The 21,063-nt window shown below is 46.3% G+C and overlaps 2 protein-coding genes across 2 annotated transcripts in view; one reads left to right on the forward strand and one right to left on the reverse strand.

The window, feature by feature from the left end:
• Positions 1-20,006, reverse strand: part of MRTFA (myocardin related transcription factor A) — a 195,778-nt gene extending 175,772 nt beyond the window's left edge. The window contains exon 1 of the mRNA XM_074941656.1: positions 19,826-20,006. Within this exon, the coding sequence (XP_074797757.1) occupies positions 19,826-19,832 (7 nt within the window). The 5' untranslated portion in view covers positions 19,833-20,006. The remainder of the gene's footprint in view (positions 1-19,825) is intronic.
• MCHR1 (melanin concentrating hormone receptor 1) lies at positions 1,954-8,615 on the forward strand. The gene is given in 4 exon segments (XM_074950248.1): positions 1,954-2,030; positions 2,176-2,443; positions 6,905-7,030; positions 7,033-8,615. Coding segments are annotated over 3 exon segments (975 nt in total). The 5' UTR covers positions 1,954-2,030; positions 2,176-2,373; the 3' UTR covers positions 7,812-8,615.
• Positions 20,007-21,063: the final 1,057 nt, after the last annotated feature.

Consider the following 21,063-nt stretch of genomic DNA (forward strand, 5'->3'; position numbering starts at 1 on the left):
CGTGGTTCATCTGGAAAGTACAGCGAAGGCTTACTAACTACAGTTTTTACTACCAGTAAACATATAAGCTATTAATTTAAGAAATACTGTGGTTAGTGAATTTTTTACTCCTGCCCCTAGATGGAGCCAAGCTCATATATTCCAGTTGTGTGGGCTTTGCCTGAACAAAGGCCTAATGAATTCTAGACTGAGGAAAACAGAGAGAGAGTTTTTCTTTTGCTGTAATAAGTATCATCTGGCTTTCAGGAAATATTTCCTTCTCATTCGTCCAATACCCTAATGTTGTCTCCTGGCTCCTTATTCTGCACTTTCTATCCAATGTCAATAGGGAGGATAAGGGGATTGTCCCATTCTGGTACTCACGTCCCACACACAGCTTGAGGAGAAGTTTTTCAAATGATATAAAGATCACCCACCTTGATTTACATATGTTAAATCTAATCCTTGGTTGCCACTATATCTTGCAACACAGTAGTATGGTTCCAGTGGATAGGGCACTAGACTAGGACTTGAAAGCTAAGTTCTAGCCTTCTCTCTGCCACTTACCATAGTGTGGCAAGTTTCTGCATCTAAAAGAGATATAAGAATACTTATCTTCCTTAGTAAGATGCTTTGAAATCTCTTTTTGTTCTGTGTTTGTACAGTGCTTAGCACAATGGGGTCCTGGTAGGGCTCCCAGGCGCTATGCTAATACAAATAACTAAATAAATAATAATGTGCTGAGCTGTTACGATTCTTGCTGGATTTCTGGAACTCCTATGTGCTGTTAAGAACTAGGAGTTACATTTTGCAGGCTTAAGAGAGCAAAAGGGAAGGACTCCTCCCCTTCTCTTTCAGCATCTTCTGCCCATCAAACCATGCAGACAAAACTGGTAAACATAGGCGTGGGATGGGGTGTGGGCTCCAGGAGGGAGTTTGGGTGCGGGGGGAGCTCAGGGCTGGGGAAGGGGGTTGTGGTGCGGGAGGAAGTGAAGAGGGTGGGCTCCAGGCGATACTCACCTCGGGCAGTTCCCTGCAAGCAGCAGCATATCCCTCAGCTCCTAGGTGGAGGCATGGCCAAACAGCTCTGAGCGTTGCTTCTGCTCGCAGGCACAACCCCCACAGCTCCCATTGACCACGGTTCCTGGCCAATGGGAGCTGCAGAGCCAGCGCCCGGGATGAGGCAGGGGCAGCACACGGAGCCCCCGTGGCTGCCCCTATACCCAAGAGCTGAAGGGACATGCTGGCCGCTTCTTGGGAGCTGCGTAGAGCCGGATAGGGATCTTGCCAGCCCTGCACCGACCAGATTTTTAATGGCCTGGTCAGGAGTGCTGACCGGAGCTGCCAGCTAGTTATTCCCCCCCTTTTTTTTAATTTGCGCATTTAATTTTTTCCATCCTAAGTGCTTACTTTATGCTTGTTTTTATTCAAGGTAACCTTATTGATTTCAGGCCAATTCTCCAATTTGCCAAGATCATTGACAGCGATCACACTGCACTGGCCTCCTATATATTTCCTACTGCAGTTCAAGTTGATGGTTATTAACTTTAGAGCTTACACCCTTTATGGCAGTTAAAATTGTTGGTGAAGCTGCAACTGAACACTTCAGCCTAGATTCTGCTCTCAGTTTACATTGGTGTAAATCTACTGTCAGGGGAACAACTCCCATTTACACCAGAATGACAGAGCAGATTCTAGCCCTCCATGTTTAGGGGCAGAGTTCTCTCAATTGAGGGAGCCCATCTTTGAATCCCCTCCCATTAGCAGTCTGACAGAGCCTGAGGCTAGCAACCTTCAGAGCAGCCGGAGAGGCATTTATTGTCTTTAGCACTTGGCTGACTATGTTTTGGTTTTTCAATCCATTTTTTGTTTTATTCTTTGTAGTTGCAACCCCACGCTGCTATGGCAATGCACACTCTAAAAATTAGTAAGTAAATACTTTTCCTTTGTAGAACCCAGTGTTGCAGTGAGTAAAAAAGCTGTTGTCAGAAACTGTTCAGCTAAAGAGACTAAGTCCCAAACACCTGGTGAACCTTTCTATGAAAACGAAGGTAGGCAGGTGAAGGTTAGCTTCTCTGGCTGACCAGCATCTCCACAGATGTAGCAATATTAGCAAATGCAAGTTGCAGTGTTGGTATATCTGACAGGCAGGGAAAAGGTTAATTTATATCTCCTTCTGCATATTACTGTATCTAGGTGATGTCTGTGGGAACTGATGGAGAAGGAGGGAGAGAAAGTGGTGTGTACCAAATGTAAGCAGTGAAGCAGCAAGGCTGGGAGACAGACCCTCCCTTGGAATCAGAGAGGCTGTTACAAGAAACTGCTAGCACTGAGGCTGCAGTAACCTGCATGAGACCACAGGAGTGATCAGCTGGGGAAGAGAGAGATGTAACCATGGATCTGCTGCCTCTTGAACTGAATATCTGCATCAGCTCTGAACCTGGAGTCCCTCTGACCTCCACCAGTGAGTATAGCTTTCTACCCCAGGGAGGGAGGAGGAGTGTGATGGGGGGTTCAATGGGTGATATAAGTAATTCACCTTTTAACCAAACTGCTTGCAAAACCTGAAGGAAAGCTCTGTGTAAGCTCTAAACCTTGTCTCTCTGACCAACAGAAGTTGGTCCAATAAAAGATATTACCTCTCCCACCTTGTCTCTGTAACTAGAAGTACAGAAGCCAAATGAACTGAAACCTGCCAGTAACCAGCTCAAGGGAGAGTGAGGGGTAAAATGAGATGCATATTGGGAAAAGAGTGTTTTGAAGCAGCAGATATTAGAAATCTGGGAAACAAAAATCTGAGGCTATAGAAGGTGCACAACTGCCCACAATGCCACCTAGTGGTCAGACAGGTCATCTCCCCATTGAAAACACCTGCCCTTCAGCACTCCCACCCCAAGGGTGTCCAGCCTTCCCCTTCAGTACAGGGATTTGGGGGTCTGGGCCCTTGAGCAATAAAGGTCTTTTCCAGCAGGCCTCTCACCTTAGGTGAAAGGCTTTGGCGTTGTAATATCCTCTAGGCCTGTCCCGTCCGCCAAGCTCCAGTCCAGGACCCAATGGTGGACAGCTACACTTGACACTTAAGGTTCTAAGTCACTGTCCTCCAGACCACCTCCTACCCATCTCCTTTAGCTTCACAGAATAACGCTATGGCTACATTAGGGTTGCCAACCGTCTAATTGCACAAACCCAAGCATCCTTGCCCTGCCTCCTGGCCTGCCTATTCCCCAAGGTCACACCCCTGCCCTGCCCCTTCTTACTCCATCCTCGCTCCCTCCATCACTCGCTCTCCCACACCCTCACTCACTTTCACTGGGCTGGGGCAGGAGGTTGGGGTGTGGGCTCTGGGCTGGGGCCAAGCGGTTCAAAGTGTGGGAGGGGGCTCCGGGCTGAACCTGGGGCAGGAGGTTGGGGTGCGGGCTCTGCGAGGGAGTTTGGGTGTGGGAGGGGGCTCACGGCTGGGTCCAGAGGTTGAGGTGCGGGAAGGGGCGCAGGCTCTGGCCAGTCAATGCTTACCTCAGGTGGCTTCCAGAAGCAGCCGGCATGTCCCTGTGGTTCCTAGGCTCAGAGGCAGCCAGGCAGTTCTGCGCGTTTTTCTGTTGCTGTTGGAATACCACCTCTCCAAGCAATGCTAGCTAGGAGGTAGGTTGGGTATAACTATGCCACTCAGGATGTGGATTTTCACACCTCTGATCACAGTAATTATATCATCCTAAATCTTAAGTGTAGAGTAGGCCTTAGACCCAAAAATGCTCCACCCACAAAATAATAAACCCACCTGCTACTGTCCTGGGGAAGAGAGGAAAGAATTAAGAAATCAGGAACAAGATTAATTTTTAAATAATATAGCCCAACTTTCTCCTGTTAGATTTCTTGGGTTCTGTGTCTGCAGGCTATTTCCCACTGTTGCTGTTCCACCAATTGTGAGAGTACTAGTGTAGATAGGCTTCTGGCATTTTAGCCACTATGTCATCTACCCTGTTTGGAGCAGGCCTAGACGACAAAGGTTTTGCAATGCTAGCAGTGGCTGGTACCCTGTCTACACAAGAACTTCAGCTATCACGGCTACTGATGGAGCTGCACCAGTGTTACAATGGTGGGAAATTTAAAGAAAAATGCCCTGCTTCTCTGGTACATTGGGGCTGATTTGCACTGTCCATTGCTACAAAGCAGCACTAAACTGAGCATATCAAGCCAGTTGAAGATTTCCCAAGAGTAAAGGAATTCCTGGGTGGCAGAGTTCCTACAGAGCCTCCTAAGGAACCCCGTACCCTCCCTCCCCCCAGCCGCTGGTGTCAGGGGCATTGCTGGAGGAAACTGCGTGTGACCAAGCTCCTTTATGCTTTCTGATCTCCAGCTGCCATTGGCAGCCAATTTATCGGAGAACACCCTGTGGGCTTTTAATAAAAAGAAAAGGGGTACTTGTGGCACCTTAGAGACTAACCAATTTATTTGAGCATAAGCTTTCATGAGCTACAGCTCACTTCATCGGATGAAGTGAGCTGTAGCTCACGAAAGCTTATGCGCAAATAAATTGGTTAGTCTCTAAGGTGCCACAAGTACTCCTTTTCTTTTTGCAAATACAGACTAACACGGCTGTTACTCTGAAACCTGGGCTTTTAATATATGCCAGGGACCAGACAGAGATGACCCCCAAGCCATTGTTGCAACTCCCTTCAGTGCTTGCTGGGAGCGCTCCTTAACCATAGCATAGGATCAGGGCTAAAAGCACAGTGTAAAACAAAACAAACAAAAAACCCCTTATGAGTTTTGAATCAAGCTGTTTTCTCAAGAAAGGAGTATAATGCCATATATAAATCAATGGTACGCCCTCACCTGGCATATTGGTATATGGTTCCTGCATCTCAGGGTCAGGGCATTCCCTCTTGGCAGCACTTGGGACTCAGCATCCACATTGGATCTATCACTCAGGCATCCTGGCATCCAGAGGGGCAACTAAACAAGCAATAGCTCAGGCTTCCTGGGTGTGGGCTGGGCCAATAAACATGCAATAGCTGAGGCCTCTTGGCCTTGGGGTTAGCACTCATCCAACCATAAGTGCAGGGACAGGGCCAAGGGGTTCCAGCCCAGGGCCCTTTAAGCAACAGGCGATCCCATCACTGGGTTTTCAGGGAAACATGAAGTCACTGCCTTGCCTCCAAGCAACACAAAGCCAATGTTTCATTTCCCTGGACTGCCTCCTATCGGCATCTGGTTGGATTGCTCTGCAGCTGCTGGGAGCTGGTTCCCAGGCTCCCTGATGAACAGCTCATTCTCCACTTTCTCTGTGGGTTCCTCAGCCTCCCAGGGCAGTGGCTTGCCTTTAGAGCCCTGCACAGATACAAATTTATACCCACAGATGCAGATATAAATCAGTATCTGCAGAACCGCAGGGCTCTCCCAGGAACTGCAGCAGCAAAAGGAGAAGAACATGGGGCTGCCTCTCCCAGGAGCCAGCACCCCACACCAGCAGCTCCTTTGGCACAGCTGTATCGCCCCCAGCCTCGACCACTGGGGCAGGCACCAGGCTGACCGGCAGCTGTCCCTGGTCATGCTCTTGTGTTCAAGTGGCACACACGCGCCCAGACAGGAGACACAGACAGCTGCATGGAAGGGACAGGGGCAGGGCTGGAGGCGGTACAGCTGTGCCAGAGGAGCCGCCGGCATGGGCCACTGGCTCCTGGGAGCAGCAACCTCATGTTCTGCTCCTTTTGTTGCTGCAGTTCCCAGGAGAGCCCTGCCATTCCACAGATACCAATTTATATCCATGGCTATCCACGCAAGGCTCTACTTGCCTGTCTCCAGGCTGATTCAGGAGAGACATTGCGTGCCACAGCCAGTCATTGGCTCCATGGATGGCTCAGCTCCCTAAGAAGGACATCTGACTCTTTCCCTAGTCTCCCCTCAACTGAGCAACAGGTTCCTGCTCTTATATTTCCTGCCCCACCCCTACACTTCCTGCCAGGGGGAAGGGGCAGGGTTAGCTGAGCCCAACAGGATGAGTTAACTCCCTGTGTGCCAGAATGAAGTTGTTCCACCTCATTACAACTGGGTTCAGCCTGGTCACTGAATCTCAAAAAAGAAAGAAAATAGAGAAAGAATAGAAAATAGAAAAAAGAAAGAAAACTGCAGAAATAGAAAGGGTCCAGAGATGGGTTGTAAAAATGATAAAGGCACGGAGAGATTTCCATGTTGAAACTGAAAAGACTAGAACTGTTTCAGAAAAGAGATTAATAAAAGGGAAAATAATAGAGGTATAGAAAATAATACAGAGTCCAGAGAAGGTACATTGGATGCTGCTTATTACTCCCTCTTCAACACAACAAAAAAGGGGCATTTACTCTACTAAAAGGAGATACGTTTTTATACAATACACTGTTAACTTGTGAAACTCACTGCCACAAGATATCGAGGCCAAGAGCTTATTGTGATTTCAAATATGATTAGATTTTGTTTAAAACAGATAAGGAGAACATCTGCAGTTACATTAACTAGGATAATAAAGTATAAGGGATAAAATCCCACACGCTTCAGGGTGTAAGTTAATCATGAAATGTCTGGATTCAGAAAGAAACTTTCTCAAAGGGTAAATTATTCCATAATTGTACATTATGGGCCTTCTTTAATCTTCCCTTGAAGAATCTCTTATTGCTCTCTATTAGAGACAGGATACTAGACTCCAGGGGCTACTGGTTTGATCTAGTTTGGCAATTCCTGTGTTCCTGTTGAGGTGTATTGGTAGAGCGGTGTGGCCCAGAACTGGAATAACAAAGGCTGCTGCATTGGCAGAGTTTGTGTGGAACAGCAAACAGTGTGATAGGGCTAGTCTGGAGGTGCATTGGCAGAGTCATTTTTCCAGCACCAAATTCTGTCACAAACATAAATGACAAAAGTCCACCTGTTATAAATATGTTTCCTTTGGTTTCAGAGTGGCCACGACTGCGGAGCTTTTCTTATACCAGCACCATCCTGCCCTCTGTGTTTGGCATCATCTGTCTCTTTGGCATTGCTGGCAACTCTATGATCATCTTTACAATAGTGAAGAAATCCAAGTTCCTTGGTGCCATTATGTCCCAGACATCTTCATCACCAATCTCTCGGTAGTGGACCTCCTTTTCCCCTTGGGCATGCCATTCATGGTCCACCAACTCATGGGGAATGGGATCTGGCACTTTGGTGAAATCATGTGCACACTCATCACTGCCATGGATGCCAACAGCCAGTTCACCAGCACTTATATTCTTACTGCTATGTCCATAGACCGATATTTGGCCACGGTTCACCCCATTTCCTCTTCAAGATTCAGGAAGCCCTTTGTCGCTACCTCGGTCATCTGCCTCCTCTGGACACTCTCGTTCATCAGCATTACTCCAGTATGGCTCTGTGCCAGGCTCATCCCATTTCCTGGTGGTACTGTGGGCTGTGACATCCGCCTCCCCAATCCAGAGACTGACCTGTACTGGTTCACCTTGTACCAGTTCTTCCTGGCCTTCGCTCTTCCCTTTGTAGTTATTGTTGCCGCATATGCACAGATACTTCGACACATGAAGTCCTCTGTAGCCCCAGCTAACCAATGCAGTGTCCGGATGAGGTTGAGAAGAGTGATTGCCATTGCTATATGCCTGGTCTTCTTTATCTGTTGGTCACCATATCACTTACTACAGTTGATACAGCTGTCTATCAGTCACCCCACTCTTATCTTCTATTACACATATAATGCAGCCATCAGCCTAGGCTATGCGAACAGTTGCCTCAACCCCTTTGTGTACATTGTGCTGTGTGAAACTTTTCGCAAACACCTGGTTCTCTCTGTCAAGCCAATGGCAAAGGAGTAGCACAAGTTCATTCTGCCATTACCAGATAGCTGATACCAGGCCAAAGATTAAGAACACCTGACCTAAAAGGGATAGAGAGTATGGTGACGGACACCTCAAGTCCAGAAAGACTTTGAATAGCTAGAGAATATTCCAAGAACAACAACAACAAAAAGATCAAGAGTTTGACGCACAAGAAAAGATTAAAATAATTAAATATATAACTTAACTTAACAACTACAGAGGGGAAGAGGATGACTACGTAGAAAACTTGAAGGATGTAAACACCATGGAAGAAGGATTGATTGAAATGGTATTAGGGATATAACTAGGAGTAACTGAGTGAATCTGAGTAAAGGAAAATTTTAGCTGGATACAGGAAACAAATATTACTTTAACCCCTCCCCCCAATCATTTCCTCCAAACCCTGTAACACATCAAACTGAAAAAAGGGTAAATGAATCCCAAACCCCAACTAAAATTTTTGCCCCAAAAAGGGAGAAGTGGCAGCTACTCCATTAAGTCCAGTAGGGACTTCACTATTGCTATCAATTTTATTTGAAAGGTACTCAGATACCACTCTGATGGGTGGCGGTATTACATTTAAAATAGATCTCCTGCCAGTGATCTCCATTTGACTGGAATAATCTCCCTAGGAGACTGCAATGGGGCATAGGTGCCAACTCTGTGGGTGCTTTTAATGGAAAAAAATTAGTGGGTGCTTAGCACCCACTGGCAGCCAGCTCCTCCCCTCCCCCCGCAGCACCTCCCATCTGCCAGTGGCCCTGCTGATCAGAGCCTCCCCCTCCTTCCCTGTGCCTCCCACCTACTGCGATCGGCTGTTTTGCAGCATGCAGGAGGATCTGGGGGGGGGCAATGAGGAGAAGAAGGGATAGGGCATACCTGGGGGAGGGAGTGGAACTGGGTGGGAAGAGGTGGGGCAGAGCAGGGGTGGGAATGAGTGAGGGTGGGAGCTTGGGGGGAGCTGGGGTGGGGGCGGGGAGAAGCAGCGGGGGAGAGGCGAGGCAGGGTGGGGGCTTGGGGAAGTAGGTGGTTGGGGGCAGAGCTGGGGGTTGAGCACCTCTGGGGCCCGGAGGAAACCAGCATCTGTGCAATGGGGAATACTGCACACTTACCAGGAATGAGCGGCTGTGGTCTCAATCAGCCCTGCCCCAGCATACCTGCGGCGGCAGGTTTAGAGGGAGAGGTTAAAAGGGGAGAGCACAGTTCAATTGAGGGCTGACTCACAAGGAAAGCAGACTTTCAGCTCTCACTATGTGGGACAGATCTGGCTGGCTGGCTGGCAGGGAGGAAGGGAGGGGCTGCTTAAGAGACGGGTGCCTGTCACCATAGTATGCCTGCGGGAAAGCAAGCCTGATGCAGGACTACAGTTGTGATGTCCTATCTGTGATGTGCTTGAGGGTCTACAGCCAGTCAGAGCATCCCTGAAGGGAAGGTAGGCCTGACGTGTAAATGTCGTTCAACCTTGCTACCAATGACTTCCCTGTGGCTGCAAAGGCAGGCAGTGATAGATGGTGTCCTGCCTAATGGGGTGATAGCCAAATAAAACCCCTCTGGTTCCTTTACTCTTGAATGGCGATGTGATAGTGATTTGTCCTGAGCCCAGGAGTGACTTGAGTCAGTGTGCAATAGAAGCCCCACAGGAACTAAACAACACGCTGGGGTATATACTGTATTGAGTAATATTTCACTGGTCAGCAAGCATGGAGGATGAACTACATTATGTTTTTTTCATTTCTAATTTCTGTTATTATGTAACAGGTATTTCTGCCAATTCTGGAGATAATTAATTTGGCACCAGTGAATTGTTTTCTCCTGCTCCAGAATTGATTTGCTCTTTCTCTCCTCCTTCCAGAGAGGAACATGGCTTGAGGAGACAACTGTCAGCCCCTTTAATCACAGATAAAAAGCTGGCAGGAAGAGGACAGTGTGACGGGTTGAGTCACAGAAACCCCCTTGGGACTGCCACCTGATGTGCTGAGACTACCTCCGAGCCCATTTTCCCTGGCAGCTTGGGACTTCAGTATCCTGTCTTGTTGAGCCAGACATGCTAGCCTGCTGCAAACACAGACCCAGGTCTGAACCATGTCACCCAAAAGCTGCAGGTTTAACTGAAAACCGCTTAAGAAGTGCTCCTGTCTCCAACACCCAGATGCCCAGTTCCCAGTGGGGTCCAAACCCCAAATAAATCCGTTTTACTCTGTATAAAGCTTATACAGGGTAAACTCCTAAATTGTTCACCCTCTATAACACTGATAGAGAGATATGCACAGCTGTTTGCTCCCCCAGGAATTAATTACTAGCTCTGGGTTAATTAATAAGTAAAAAGTGATTTTATTAAATATAAAAAGTAGGATTTAAGTGATTCCAAGTAATAGACAGAACAAAGTAAATTACCAAGCAAAATAAAACAAAAACACGCAAGTCTAAGCCTGATACAGTAAGAAACTAAATGCAGGTAAATCTCACCCTCAGAGATGTTCCAGTAAGCTTCTTTGACAGACCAGTCTCCTTCCTAGTCTGGGTCCAGCAATCACTCACACCCCCGTAGTTACTGTCCTTTATTCCAGTTTCTTTCAGACGTCTCTTTGGGGTGGAGAGGCTTTCTTTTGAGCCAGCTGAAGACAAAATGGAGGGGTTTCCAGGGCCTTATATAGTCTCTCTCTTGTCAGTGGAAACCCCTTTGTTCTCCTGTGTAAAATCCCCTCAACAAGACGGAGTTTGCAGTCACCTGGGCAAGTCACATGTCTATGAATGATTCAGCTTTTTGCAGGCCAACACCATTGTTTACATGTTAGTTTGAACATTCCCAGGAAAGCTCAGATGTGGATTGGCATCTCCCAAAGTCCATTGTCAGTTAAGTGTTTCTTGACTGGGCACTTACTGAGAATAGTCCTTTCTCAAGAAGCTGACCAAATGCTTCACTGAGGCTACTTAGAATTAAACAGATACATAGCCAATATTCATAACTTCAACTACAAAAATGATACACACATACAGACAGCATAATCATAACCAGCAAACTACAACCTTCCCATAGACACCCCACTTCACTTCCTCTGTACAAGACCTGGTGCCACCATAGGACCCTGGTTGCAACAATCATCTATATAGTCACAGTTTATGTCAATAAAGTCACAGACAGTATGGCATGGAAGAAAAGTCTGAACTGCGGACTACAGTAGTAGTTTCTTAACAAGCAATTGCCTCCTACTCAGAAGTTGGGTATACTTTCTCCACTGGGATGTGTGATGGCATCCCCAGGGTACAGCCTGGGACTGTGGGACCGCTGTGCCCCCTGAACTCTCTCCAACCTGGACTGTCTCTCACAATGCCTTGCTAGTAACCAGCAGCAAACCCCTTCAGGTACTGTTATCGCTCAGCACAACTGCATGTGGAGACCCCATACCTAGCTAGATTGCATGAATGCTCCCAGAGCCACTCATGAATCACACACAGAAAGGCACCAGAGCCAAATCCCCCCAGCTCCCAGCCCCATACCATCTTGCACTGCTCAAGATGAGCAATGCAGATTTATTAATTGGTTCACCACTTCATCAATGGAAAGTGGATATACACCAACCTTTGCAAAACCTGAGCAGATCTGCCACACACTTCATACAAACTCACTGGTAAAGATAAATACTAAAACAGATGTATTGTCTACAGAATATAGATTTTAAGTGATATTAAGTGATAGGCAAAAAGTCAAAATTAGTTACCAAAATATAAGCACACAGTCTAAACTCTCAACCCTATTAGACTGGGCAACATCTAGATTAAGCAGTTTTTCTCACCCTACTTGCTATTGCAGTTCATAGTACACAGATTTCATCCTTGAAATCTGGGCCAGTCCCCTCGGTTCGAGTCTTCAGAATATCCTTGTTGCTTGCAGCGTAGGTGGGTGAAGGAGAAAGGCCAAGCATGTGGCCACTGTGTTCTGTTTTATACCCTCAGTCCCATGTGCTTGGGGAGCACAAGTCCAGGAATGTCTGGGGGCATTGCTGAGTCTCCAGGCAAGGTTGAGCAATTCCTCTGGTGTGGCCTCATGCAGATGAGTCATTGAATTGTAGCTCCCTTGCTGGACAATGGTTGTTGACGGGTTGTTTGACACCCTGCTCGGGAGTTGGTTACTTTCCTTGTTGTTGCCTCTGGGGAGCTAATATCTGGCTGATTCATCAACTTATAGCATGTTTTAGTGACAAGCATACAACACAATTCTCATAACTTCATATGCATTAATGATATACATCTATGGATAGAGAAATGACTTTCAGCAGATCATAACCTTTCCTCGATACCTTACAAAACATGCTTTATATGTAAGATCATGATTATATAAAATTGAAGATTCAGTTAAGAGTGGACATAGATATTAGTTAATGCATTATTAGAGAAAGCTGTAATTATGACAAAAGCAAAATGTTTGAACACCTGAAATTCAAATTAAGGTTAGTGGTGACAAATATTTGAAAGTCAAAGTTAAGTTTCCACAAACAGCCTCTACTCTCTTTGTATATCCTCAGCATAAGATGCTGTAGTATTTGAGTGGAGGCTGAAAATATGTGGGGTAATTCCACTCAGTGTTTTGGAGGACAGATGTAGTACACTAGGCTCTGAGTGGGGGCCTGTATGTTTGAATCAGTGGCTCATATGTGTCTGGCAGTGTGAGGGAATGTTGAGCTATGTTTATAGTATGCTAATCTGTGTTTCCTCTAAGCTGTACAGCCACATGGCTGCCCAAGAATCAATCAAGTGCCGCAAACTTGATTAGCAGAGCCCCGCACGTCCAGCAACATGTGTTCAGGTGCCCCTCCCAGCCGCTTCTCTGCAGCCATGTTGCTCTTACCCTCTTCCTTGCAGCCCCTGGCCAGCTGCTCCTGGAACCTGCCTGCTTGCTATGCAGAGTGGAGGCAGGTGGGGGGGCAGCTGATGTCAGGGTGTCCCCCTCCCCTCGCCTCCCTTCCACCCATGTACCCCATCTTCACAGAGCAGGGGAGGGAGGACAGGGCTCAGGAGCAGGACGGAGCTGCTAGAAGCAGCTGCTGTCTGAATGAGCCTTCTGATGAGTTCCACTGTGCTTAAAAAGACAGCACACAGTCTCTCATAGACTTCCCCAGCAGCCAGCACACACACACATTCACTGTCTCTGAGTTCCCTCTGATTTTTCCCACCCATGTGCGTAATGAATTTTGTTGTTATGTGCACCAATATGGAGGTGATATTGCTGCACATAACAAAATTCATGTGGCAGGGGTGGGGCCGAGGGGTTCAGAGTGTGGGAGGCGGGGGGGAGGGCTCCAGCTGGGGGTGCAGGCTCTGGGGTGGGGCCAGGGATGAGGGCTTTGGGGTCCAGGCTGCCTCGGGTCTACAGCGGGGACAGAGGACTCCCCCCAGCTCTTTCTCCCCACAGCAGTACCTGGGCTGGTGTGGGGAGAGGTGCCTCTCCCCACCGTGGCAGCTCCGGGGCTAGGGCCGTGGGATAGGTGCCTCTCCCCCATTCGCGGCAGGTCCGGGCCAGGCTGGGTTGGGGTCGGGAAAGGGGTACCTCTCCCCTGGCCGCAGCAGGGCTGGAAGAGGGGCACCTCTCCTATGGCCTTGGCAGGTCCAGGATTGGGGGAGAGGCATCTCTCCCCGCCACAGCCCTGAGTGCCTGTGCGGGGCTTTATAGGCTGCTGTACGGCTGCACAGCTTAGAGGGAACTTTGCTCTGTGTGTGTGTGTGTCTCTCTCTCTCTCTCTCTCACACACACACACCTCCCAACACATACTTCTTGGTACTTCCTGCAATGTACGTACATTCTCTGTAATTTTAGTCTTTCAAAGTGCTGTTGTTTTAGTTTTTTCACTGGTCTATGCATTTCATAATTTTATTTCTCTTATGCTTAAAATTAATTCTTTGAATAGTGAGTTCTAAAATGCCTAACCTATGCTGCCTGGAATAATTATCCCTATGGTAGCTTTTAAAAATATATATATTATATCTAGGCTTTTTGTTTCTACTGGTGACACATATCTGCACATTACCTTGATATTGGTGCACAGAACAAAATTCATTCCGCACATGGATGGAAAAAATTAGAGAGAACATTGATGTTAATTGCCAGTATTTTCAGTATGTACCAGAACTAAAATCAAATAGCTCTGCTTCTTATATTTCCTTTGCCAAACACAAGTTATTGGGCTCAATACAGGCGTAACTGAGTGAAATTTAATCTCCTGTATTATATAGAAGGTCAGACTAGATGATCACGATGTCCCTTCTGGCCTTAACATGTGAATGGCTGCACTTTATTTACACTATGGTAGCTAGGGGTTTATGATCCATATTAGAAAAATTTTCAAGCTATCATACATCAACCATATGGTTATTGTAGGTAAGGATTTGTAAGGATGCTCTATATCGGGCCCCTTGGACTGGCTGCTTGCACTTAGATGCCATCTGCTGTTTTATGATATTACTGTAGCTTATGCCTATGCCTCTTGCCTATGTAGACAGAAACATGTTAGGCTTTGTCTATGATAGGCAAACATTTCTCACCTTTGCTAACACCAGCACAGTTCTACTGGTGATATCAATGGACACGTGCTAGTGTCAGCAATGATCCTGTGTGTTTAGATCTATTTATGTCATCCAGACTCACTCTGAGCAGGACTGGATGATACAGTGGTAAAAATACCAGGCCACTGTCTACACTGGAACTCCTACTGCTGGTGGGACTGCAGCTGTGGGAAATTTTAAGAACAGCTCAATGTAGGTAAGCCTGAGAGGAATAAGCAGGGACGTCCCTAGCTTTCATTGAATATCAGGGTTGGAAGGGACCTCAGATCATCTAGTCCAACCCCCTGCTTAAAGCAGGACCAGACCAAGTACCGTCCCTTATTTTTGCCCCAGATCCCTAAATGGCCCCCTCAAGGATTGAACTCACAACCCTGGGTTTAGCAGGCCAATGCTCAAACCACTGAGCTATCCCGCCGCCATTTTGGTGCCCTATGCAGCCCCCCCGTGGGGAGGCTGTATGGGGCCCCAGGCCTCCATGGGGAGGGGGAGGGATGGAGTTGGCCCCAGGCCTCCACGGGGGGGCAGGAGCAGGCTTGGGGTCAGTGGAGAAACCGTCCCCAGCACGAGCTGGCAGAGTGGAGCGGGTTGGGGCCGGGTCGTTCCACTTCCTGCCGCCCAGTGAGTGCAGGGAAGGTCCAACCCCACACTCACTGGGCGGTGGGAAGTGGAGTGACCCGGCTCCAGGCCGCTCCACTCTGCTCCCCTGGCTCCCAGGCTTGGGGGGCAGGGGGAACTGCCCCCTCCAGCACTCACCAGCGCGGCTGGGAGCCAGGGGAGCAGAGCAGGCTGGGGCTGGGGCTGGGGCTGGGTCGCTTTACCCACTGCCTGTCAGTGCAGGCCCATCCCCTGCTGGAGTCCTCAGGGGAGTGGGGGTGAGGCTGGGGCAGAGCATAGGCGGGAAGAGGAGGGTTGGGGGCTTAGGGCTAGGGGTGGAGTGGGGGCAGGGCTGGAGCGGAGCAGGGGTAGGAAGAGGCGGGGCTGAGGCAGAGTGTGGTGGGGTGGGCATGGGGAAGATGTGAAGTAGGGGCTGGAGCAGCACACAGCTGCTTGGGGCACCAAATTTCCTGGTGTCCTACGCATCTGTGTACTTTGCGTATGGGTTGGGACGGCCCTGGGAATAAGGGCACATACATAAGCCATGTTTAAGGTGAGCAGTAGTTCAACTGATTGTGACTGGGTGGCTTATATTGTCTGTAGTTAGATGACAAAGAAACCCTGAATGTTATCAGACTTCTCAGAAAATAGTACTAGAAAAATAAATCCTGTTCCTCTGCTTGATGGTGTTTATTTGTGTCTACACAGAAGTTCTCTGCACATGTAGGAGGCATCTGAGAGGTTCGTGCAAGCAGTAACTTGCTTAGCTCTGCCTGGGGGTGTTTTCATGTGACCTGCGTCAGAAAAAAAAAAAAAAAGGACTTTGTGCCCATTTTTGCCTCTTGATGATAAATAAAAATGACCTGGAAAGGGTCCTTTCCCTCCCATAGGATTTTTTTTTTTCCTGTATGTGCTTTTACAGCAGAAATTCAGGCCTTGTCAAGTTTGTTTTTCTTGGAAGATTCTTCAGACAAATGGAGAAATAGTAGGCTCACAGATACCTACAAGTGAAACCCGATCGAGAAGGGAACTGACTTTTATTCAGATCACTTGAAACTCTTCTAATTTGTTTACTTTGATACAACTGTTTAAATCAAAACATTAGAAACATTTGGGGGAAACAAACTGGTGGTTTAAAAAAGTTTCCTGAAGGAAGAAATTTATTGTATGAGATTTTACTAGTAGGCCCACTTTGTGCTCTAATACAGAAACTTGTAAAAATTGATGCTAGCCTTATTATGAGCTAAACCAAGGGATTCTTTTAACTGAAAGTCATAGCTGCCTGTGCTAATTACAGCCCTACCAATTTTACAGAGCTTTCATACTTCCCATCACATGCTTACTTGACCACTAATTTTGATTCCCCTGCAGTTTAAACTCTACTTGGTCATTCAGAGAGCTAGATTGATTGTATGTGTTTAAAAAGAAGCTTATATTCTGTGTGTGCTGCTTAAACAAGAGCACTTCACTGGCTGCCTATTGTTAGTAAATACTAATTTTTGTGTATGTTAAATTTATAATTCTTTTACATGCTAACCAAAATCCTTTTTATGTTATGTATCCATATATTTAGTGCCCTATATCTATGGAAACTAAAATGTTCTTTGTCCATCAATTGAACCTAATGGCTGAAAGGAAAATGAACTCAATGGAATGTGTGTAATCTTTTACTCCTGCCTTTTACCTTGATTTTACTAATGTAGTCCAGGTGTCCAGGGAAGAGATCTCTCAGACCAATGAAAAATGTCTGCACAAGTATGTTATAAACAAAACTGGGTGATGGATAAATGATACTTGTTGTAGATAGGGTCTGTAATAGATGAAATAATGACCCACTAAAAGATGTTTTTAACTCATTAAGAATGGTCAGTTGTCACAGCTGCTAGTAATAATGACTGGATTGGAGATTCCCATTTGCTTGTCAATCAGGTAAACTGAGGACCATAAGAGATTCCATTAGTAATTATGAAAACAGAACGCATGCTAAAACTAATCATGCAAAAGTATTTTCTCTCCAAAAAGGAGTTTTCTTTGTTTCACACCTAGAAAATGATAGAGGGTTTGAAAGAGACAAGGTGGGGTGAGGTAATATCTTTTTTTGAGACCAACTTCTGTTGGTGAGACAGACAAGCTTGCAAGCCACACAGAGCTCTTCTTCAGGACTGGGCAAGGTACCCCTAGCATTACAGCTAAATGCAAGATGAACCAGATTGTTTAGCATAAGCAGTTAGCACGCTGGTGTTGTTCATCCGTGGAGTTTGAAGAAGGCCATAACATCACTGGTTGGTTTGGTTTCTGTGAACACGTGAGTGGCTGATGAGGCCAATTTGAGCTTTGAACAGTCTGTGGCACACTGAACAAGAGATGCCGCTATGGGTTACTTGGTTAACAGCAGACATGTTGCTGTTGTGAGATTTATGCTGCTGGTGCTCTGCGCTGCCTCAGCAGTTCTCCTCTGCTCATAGACTGTAGCTCCAGTATGGATAAGGCTTTGCCAGGTAGAATGATCATGAGCAAGATCTTCCCAAAACTCTGGGTCAGTGTTGAAATGCCACAAGTATAACTTGAGGGACTCCTTGCAATGTTTCTTCTGGCCTCCCTGAGAGCGCCTTCCCACCATTAGCTCGCAGTAAAAGATTTTTGGCAGTTGCTCATCTGAGATTCTGGCAACATGGCCTGCCATCTCGCTATGAATTCATCAACAGAGTATGGATGCTTGGAATACCTGTCCGTATGAGAACCTCAGTACCTGGAACCTTGTCTTGCCATCTTATCCTCACCGGTTTCCTCAGACAGCCCCTATGAAAGTGATTCCACTTCTCAGCATGGTGTCTGCACACCATCCAGGTTTCACGTGCATATATCAAGAGTTGGCAACATGATGGCTTTGTAGACCTTCAGTTTTGTTTGTTAACTAATGCCTCTACCCACCCACACATTTGCACAAAGTCTGCCAAAGGTCATACTTGCTTTAGCAATTCTGGCTTTGGTTCATCTATGCAAGATGGAACAGATTGTTTAGCATAAGTAGTTAGCACATATTGTAAGGGACCATTCAAAGTAGACAGGTTTCAAAGGGGTAGCCATGTTAGTCTGTATCAGTCTCTAAGGTGCCACAAGGACTCCTCCTTGTTTTTATTCAAAGTAGAATGGCCCATTAACACCTATGCAGTCACTGGACAAAAAGAGGGGGTTAGTGGGTTACAGATTGTTGTAATAAACCATAAACCCAGTGTTTAGAAGTTATTGTGAGGAGTGCAGGCTGAGAGAGGTCATCTCTTTACCTTACATTAACACCTTTGATGTATCTATTCTTTTGTATTCTATATAATGCTGTATTAATCAAAGAGTAATAATCTTTGTCAAGTAACAGGCTCAAATGGAATTATTTAATCTCAAATCGTTATTAAATTCAAACACATAACAGTATGCACAAACATTTGCTGAATACCATGCAAAATTGATGCTAAATATCAAACAATAGGGAAAACTCCTACAATAGAGATGGAAGTAAGTGGCATAGTAGAAACAAACGTACAAACTTCAGTGATGGAAAGGAACAGTAAATTGAGCCTTAAGCACAATATGTTCCTCTTAAAGTTAATTTAGTACTCAAGAAAAATGCTGTATTGACAACCCCCAGAGGCTGTCGCATTTTATCCACAGAATACAGCATCTGCAGCAGTGCCTTTAGTTCACCCCCTGCATACATGCTTTGTTTTGTGTGGGACTATCCCTATGGGGTACAAATGGAGTTCAGTCTCCATTACACTAACAATCTTTGGCTTCTCTATCAAGATTGCCAACTTGGGTGTCAAGTACTGCCAAGTGTGGGGTGGCTTTTATTATGTGGACACTTGTCTCTTAGGAACTGAAATGCAGTACCTTTCCTCTCCCCTACAACTAATTTCACATCGGGCTACCAAACAGCCTTCAAATTGTAATGATTCGGTCCCTCCTGACCTGGGATTACATTTGAGTTTCTGCATTTTTAACTAGATCAGTAAAGCTCTGAAAAAAACATTTGCTAGTTGGTGGACTTTTTGATGCAATAACTTTCTAATGCGGGATCCAGTCAATTCCAAAATCTCAGGGAATGTTTTAGGCATCAGTGGCCAAAACCGTCTTGATTATTGGGGACATTTGGAACAGGGAAAGGGGGAACACATGCTGCCATCTGTTCAATGGTACTCATTAACATCTTGCAACATAACAATAGCCCAGCTCATCCTCCCAACAGATTCAACGTGAGAAATAATTGCTCTCTCCTGGGAGGTAGATACAGAGCCAGCAGAGGCGATGCGTGGTGGAGCATGCAGGGTTAAGTGCCCCCCTATGCCGATTAGAGGGAGTAACCAGAGGAAGAGGGGAGAGAAGGAGGTTTAATTCATCCCTTCCTAATATCCTACTTCCTCAAAGCCTGCTCCAGGTGAGGGAGGGAGTTCAAGGAGGCATTGCCAGAAGATGGGTGAGTGTAGCATTGGTTCTGGACAGATATGGGGAGGAAAGTGAGAAGCCATATTTGAGGAGCATAGGGAATGCATGGGCTAGTGAACAGAAAGAGATGAAATTAGGAATGGAGGCAAGTAGGGTAACATGTCATGATGCTGACATTGTCTCCTCATGAGTCACAAAACACCGACTCAGCCCCTCTTTTTGGGAGATCCTTTCACTTTCCCTCTCATGCATACACACGCTGTTTAGTTTCTGATTTAACATGAATTTGCCAACCCAGGGGAAGTTAAACAATATATTTATCTCTGAAATAGTGGGGGGAGGGCGGGGAAAGGGGAGTTCCTCCAAAAAATCTCCTGCTAGGAATAAAGGGAGGGAAGAAAGACAACATAAAACACCATTACCAGCCATGGGAAATGCAGTTGCTATGCCAACCAGCTGCCTTCTGAATTATCTTGTTGAAATGGTTTCAAATTGTATTCCATGAAATGTCAAAGCAGCATGACCCCCTCCAGCTCATCTTTAGGGGGGCAATAAAGGAGCTGAAAGGCTGTCAGATCCTCTGTATCTGAATCTCCCTCTGTCCAAGGAAACAAAGAGGGAAGATTTCAGAGAGAATCTGTTACTAAGCACCACAAGTGGAGCCTGCAGATGATACCAACACTAGGTTTACAGGGGCAATCACTTTTATGGACAGGGTCCTGGTAATGTCTCAACCCACAGAGAGGTTCATTTATCATAGTGATCTCATATTTGTATAGTGTGGGCCTTGTGACACAGCGGGTTACTGTGTTCACCTTTGACCTCCTGCCACACAAGTTACCCAGCACATACATGGAAAGGAATAAGAGTTGGATGGAGAAATAGTCTCTCAGTTCAGTCTCCCATTTGCACACTTCACAGAATCAATATACAGTTGCCAATCTCTGTTCAGCTTAGTCCCAGGACTAGAATAGGTAGCAACAGAATTGGATGAGTTTGAATTAGTTGATTGTTGTGAAAACAGTGTGCATTTGAGTGCCAGTACTACTTGTACAGCCTCATGGCTTCTGGTCAGTTTGGCCAATGATGTCGTCATCATCACAGCCTGTCACTCTAAAACTGCAGCCAAGACTTGGTGTTTTCACACGTAGTTCCTCAGAAGTACAAGATGTTGACAGGTCAGGGGGCATTGCATCAGGCAGTGTTCAAGTGTTTGCCTACACTCTCCACATATATGTGGGGTCATTCCTCAGCTTCCACTTGGTCATATTGTCACCAGTCTTTGCCATCCCAGCTTTTGCTCGATTTAGAGTATGCCAATGTTTGTCCACTACACCCATGTGTAGTGAAGTGCAAAAAGTAGACTAAACAGGCCACAACCAGAAATTAGGAAGATTATTTGTACTGCTGGGACAATTACACCAGTGATCTCCACCCGTGGAGACCTGGAAATGGAGACTTCTCAGTAGATAGCCTGGCTTGAAACAAATGTAATCCAAACGACGGCTGCAACATCTGTGCACCATTGGGAACACTTGTATGAGGACAGATGGTATGTTATAGGTGTGCTAGGGGGATCCCACAGTGATTAACGTTCCACTTTTTTTTTTTTTTTAACCCTAGACCAAGCCTGGATCAGCTTCATCCCGACAAAGAAGAT

Source organism: Natator depressus, chromosome 1, assembly GCF_965152275.1.
Source record: "Natator depressus isolate rNatDep1 chromosome 1, rNatDep2.hap1, whole genome shotgun sequence".
Classification (NCBI taxonomy): Eukaryota; Metazoa; Chordata; order Testudines; family Cheloniidae; genus Natator; species Natator depressus.